At 43.5% G+C, this 5,105-nt stretch overlaps 1 protein-coding gene across 1 annotated transcript; it reads right to left on the minus strand.

Moving 5' to 3' along the window:
- Positions 1 to 232: 232 nt before the first annotated feature.
- On the minus strand, positions 233 to 4,024 carry LOC123155846 (transmembrane 9 superfamily member 9). Its single transcript, XM_044573991.1, has 7 exons — positions 3,783 to 4,024; positions 2,796 to 2,960; positions 2,603 to 2,712; positions 2,408 to 2,516; positions 2,210 to 2,322; positions 1,982 to 2,132; positions 233 to 1,846 (listed from the first exon to the last, which is right to left on the minus strand). The coding sequence occupies exons 1-7, from the start codon at positions 3,903 to 3,905 to the stop codon at positions 689 to 691; spliced, it is 1,929 nt and encodes a 642-aa protein (XP_044429926.1). The 5' UTR covers positions 3,906 to 4,024; the 3' UTR covers positions 233 to 688.
- Positions 4,025 to 5,105: the final 1,081 nt, after the last annotated feature.

Raw genomic sequence — 5,105 nt, forward strand, 5'->3', positions numbered from 1 at the left:
AACAGATGCGAGGGTATGCAATCGCCGCCGCTAGGAGCTGTGTCTCCCGGTCAGACTCATGTGTGGACACTTGTGATGTACTCTCTCCCTAAAGAAATATAAGAGCGTTTAGATCACTAAAATAGTGATCTAAACACTCTTATATTTCTTTACAGAGGGAGTAGATTGGAGATGCCCTAACTACTCACAATATTTTTCACTGCAGTGGTATATTCAATAAAAAGGCTCAATGTACATCAACAATTACATTACATTCTGGCATGAAGTAATTGAGATTTATCAGCATCCATATACAATTCACAACAGGTACTTTATCAGCATCCACATACAATTCACAACAGGTACTTTATCAGCATCCACATACAATTCACAACAGGTACTTTATCAGCATCCACATACAATTCACAACTGGTACTTCACAGGCATCCTCGTGATCCAAATGCTAAAGCCAAAAAAAGGACAAGAGAATAAAACTCACGGAGCTAGCTATGATAGTTTAACCATGGATAACACATCACCACTTCATCTTAACAGCCAGCTTTCAGAACTCAGAACTGATGCCACAGATAGCTAAATTTAGAGGGCGGCATTCACTGGCCACAGCATCGACCTTCACCATGTCAACAGAAAACTAGGGAGAAGAGCACTGTTACTCAATCTTCACAGACAACTAGGGAGAAGAGCACTGTTACTCAATCTTCACAGACGAGTAAATCAGCCTAGTGAACATTAAACAGGCGTAGAATCCAATTGTACCCGTCAAGGCAAAGAACGCATACGAGGCGATGAGCATGTAGCCGAAGTAAAGGATGGCTGACACAAACTTTGTGATCTCCAGCTTTGTGTAGAAGTAGAAAGTCGCATATAGGAAGAGGTACAGGGCAGAAGATCCTGATGTCAAGTATGATCTCCACCACCACAGGTAATCCTCACTGCATAGCTGGAAGTAGCAGAGCACAATCGAGATCTCAGCACATGTGACGATTAGAATAAGGAAGACAAGGAAGAGGAACCCAAAGATGTAGTAGAATTGGTGCAGCCAGATGGAGGTCAGGATAAAGAAGAGCTCAATGAACACAGCTCCAAATGGAAGGATCCCTCCAATTAGAATCGAAAAGATTGAGTTCATGTACCAGGCTTGCTCAGGTACCTGCCTGGGTATCTTGTTTGTTTTCACTGGGTCTTCAATGGCTGGTTTCTTGAAACCAAGGTAACTCCCAACAAACACTAAAGGCACCGAGATACCAAACCAAAGGAGGACAAGGGCAAACATTGTGGTGAATGGAACTGCACCAGAGGACTTCTGCCCCCAGATAAGAATATTCAAGAAGAAGAAAACAGTGAACACACTGCCAGGGAAGGTGAATGCTGTCCTCAAGGCAATGTTCTTCCACTCTGAGCCCTTGAACAACTTGTAAAGACGTGAAGAAGAGTAGCCAGCAAGCAAACCCATGAAAACCCAAAGCAAGAGCATAGCTGTCATCAGTCCACCTCTGTTGGATGGAGAAAGGAAGCCAAGGACTGCAAAGACCATCGTGACAAGCATCATGCCAAAAAACTGGACACCTGTACCAACATAAACACAGAGCCAATCAGAGTTGGCAGGCGGCCTGAAAACATCACCATGAACAAGCTTCCATCCAGTTTCTTCTTGGGCTTCCTCCTGAGTCTCAAGCTGGTTATACTTGGAGATGTCCCGATAAAGGGTCCGAAGCATGATCATTGCAACCATTCCGGAAAGGAAGAGAACGATCATGAGAGAATTTACAATGGAGAACCAATGGATTTGATCGTCTGTCATCAGCAGATAACTATCCCAGCGAGATGCCCACTTGATATCACTCTCCTGCAAGTTGATAAGAGTAGTTGAAAGAATTAGTAAATAATATCAAGCTCCGCCTAGGACACACTAAACAATACTATAGCAAATACAATCACTTCAATAGTGTCGAACCTAAAAGGTTTACACATTAATTATCACCTTGAAATCCACATCGTATGTGAAGACAATGTCTTTGCCAGCTTCAACCTCCTGAGGAGAATCAGATGATGTAATTATACGTTTCGCATTCGGATCGCAAGTGGTCAGATGAGTCTTCTTGTCATTCCACTGTCCATATTCGTGCTTGACACTGCAGCATATGCCATTGTTTTTCAGATTCAAATCACCACAACCTGAATTTTCAAATAATTACAAGCTCAAATGTACCTGTAGGGTTTTACTTCAAAGGCCACTATCCTAGAAACATCCCTTTGTGCATCCCTGTGATATTTCACCGTGAAGGACAAATGATTGTGGATGAAGTACTTTTCATCCTTACTCTGTCAAACAACCAAGAAAAGTAAAGTGCACAGAAGAACTTTGCCCCCAGATGACATTTGATCAATACATAATAGTTTAACTTACCCCTGAGTATTGTCCTTTGGCTCCAACATGGAACCCATGTTGATAGAAATAAGCACCTTCTTGATCCACTCTTTGAATAGGAACAACTAGAGGTAGGTTGTCAAGAATCCTGTTGGATGTAGAGAATTTATGTGAGACCTACCGATAGACATCAATAAAATCTTAGATAATCCAGAAATTAAATGACTAACATACATGTTCACGCGGTACTCATCTTCAATCTTTTCCTTGAGAACCTTTCCTTCTTTTTCCCCAACTGAAATCTTGCAGACTATTTGACACATCTGAGGTACCCTCATTTCAAACTGGAAAACATAGACATGAAAAGTTAAAGGCCAACTGTGCAAAGTACCGGGCAAAGAAAACAATGGATAGAAAAAGAACAAACCACATATGGAGAGTTCTCAATGCGATCCCCACGGAGAACTTCACCCAGATTTTCAGCACTGTCAACGATCGTATCTGGCTTGCAGAATGGGAGAGAGTAGAAGGAGTAGGGAAGTTGTGTCTTAATTGAAGTCAGTTTATTGACTTTCACAGGGAGATGGTCTTTCTGCATTGAACCATAATAATTCAGTTAGCAGTTGCATACGAACAAGTGAATCCCAGTTAACTGAACTCTAAGGGGGAAAAAAGGTGAGCATGGAGCATGGCCCAAAACTTGCATAAACCATTTACCAGCTTACTGCATAATGTATGCTAGTAAGTTGGATATGAATTATTAGATGGAGATTCAAATCTTTGAGTTATCAACCAACAAATGTAATTCCTATGAAAATCGTTTGAATCAAAGAAGCACTGACACTGTTGAAAAGGGCCACACATCCTAGCGAACTCCAGTTTTAAAGGCCAATGTTTTTTCCCACCTGAGATTTTACAGCTTATAAACGAGCAAATCTGCATTCCAAAACTTAGTCGGTCCTCGAAAATCACTTAGGCAACTTATATCACGATTTAATGACAAGCATTGACGACCATAAATCATCTTTTAAATCCGCATTGCCGCCAGCGCACCAGCTGCCAATCAGCCGTCAATCTCCGTGCATTGACTACTAAATCTCGTCACCCCATTCCCATGGCATGTTCATTCGTCCTAACGCACAAGCAGGCGCGGGGGCAACCATAATTTCGAGCGACAAGCATAGTTCTAAGTTTGGCTTCTCGAAATGCATACACTCCGCGCACCACCTACATTGCGCGAGGCCACATCACAATCTAACCCCGTGACAGCACGGAGATCTCCGAGACACCCAGCCGCGCGAGCCCAGATCTGGGCATGCTGCGCCCAGATCCGACCAGAACACGATCCTGCACGGGAGGGGTCCACGCAAGCAGGGAGGAAATAGAGTTTGCCGCAAGATAGTACGGTGGGTACCTTTTCGAAGTCGTTGGGCGCGACGCCCGGGAGGTAGAATCCGGCGGCCGGGACCACAAGGAGGCAGAGCGCGGCGAGGACGACGGACAGAGCCGCCGCCGTCGCCGGCAGCGATATCGTCATGGGGAACGGAGGCGGTGGGCGAGGGTCGCTCACGGTTCGCTCGAGCGCTCGGGCCGGTGAGAGTGGCGAGAGGAGAATGGCTTTTCCGTTGCGACGAGGTGGTGTTTTAATGGAGAAAGAAAATGCGAAAGCGTCGTATCCCTACCTACCTTTTTTGTTTTTTCATACTTTTTTCTTTTTCGTAAATACGCAAAGTTCACGCATCTTTTCATTAACTAGGTAATTGCCCGTGCGTTGCTACAGGAGATAAATAATTTTCAACGCACCATTGTGTTTAGAGATCATCAGATAATCTACCTAATCCTATAAACATGTTGTTTTGAGCCACATTAAGATACATGAGCATCAGTTTTTCATTGCAATGTCAAAATGTCAGAAAAGGTGAAAATAAATTTCTTGCTTTCCTATTTAATTCCAAAGTGAAAGTAACTCGAGCATGTCAAATACCAAAGTCCAGCAAACCCACGTGCAATGACAACTTTTTTATCTAATCTTGGTAAAAGATTCATATATAAATAATAAAACACGAAAGAGATATTTAGTACGTACCATGTAGCCCCTTTTGATGTTCTGACCAGAGATATAATGCTTTAGTGAGGTCAAAACTCCTGAGCTAATAGATAAACTAATTATCAGGATCCTAAAGAAACAATTACATAATTTGTGAACGCACCATACTAAACAAAATAAAATTTATTCATCTGTACGTACACACAGTTTGACATACAAATTTCTTGCACACATTACAGAGTTAGCAATTCATGCTCCTTGCTAATATCGTAAAGCAGATTAAATAAACAAGGGTGCTTCTGAGCAAATTTTTATCTTCATATAATCCACGAACTGCACAATGCAAGTCCTTAGCAGAAGGGGTGGAGAGCCATGGTCCTTTTCTCAGATCAAAGAACCGGAAAAAAAATGCGCAGTGGAAGCAGTGCTTTCCTTGGGTGGTGAATTGGTTCCATTCCCGGCGCACGCAGGTGTAGTCATTACCGATGTACACTATGAAGAGGAATACGACAACAAGAGCGCGTCGGCATCAAGCACCGACCCGTCAAGGCCGCGGGGCCTGACGAGCAGGTGCATAAGCACGTCTACAAAGAACGACACTGTCCGCGGCGCACACACACACGTCCTCCATCTCCCGACAATGGTTGTGCGTGGCCATGCAGCACCACGCCCTCCATGAGTACTCTTCCT

This window comes from Triticum aestivum, chromosome 7B (assembly GCF_018294505.1).
Source record: "Triticum aestivum cultivar Chinese Spring chromosome 7B, IWGSC CS RefSeq v2.1, whole genome shotgun sequence".
Taxonomy (NCBI): domain Eukaryota; kingdom Viridiplantae; phylum Streptophyta; class Magnoliopsida; order Poales; family Poaceae; genus Triticum; species Triticum aestivum.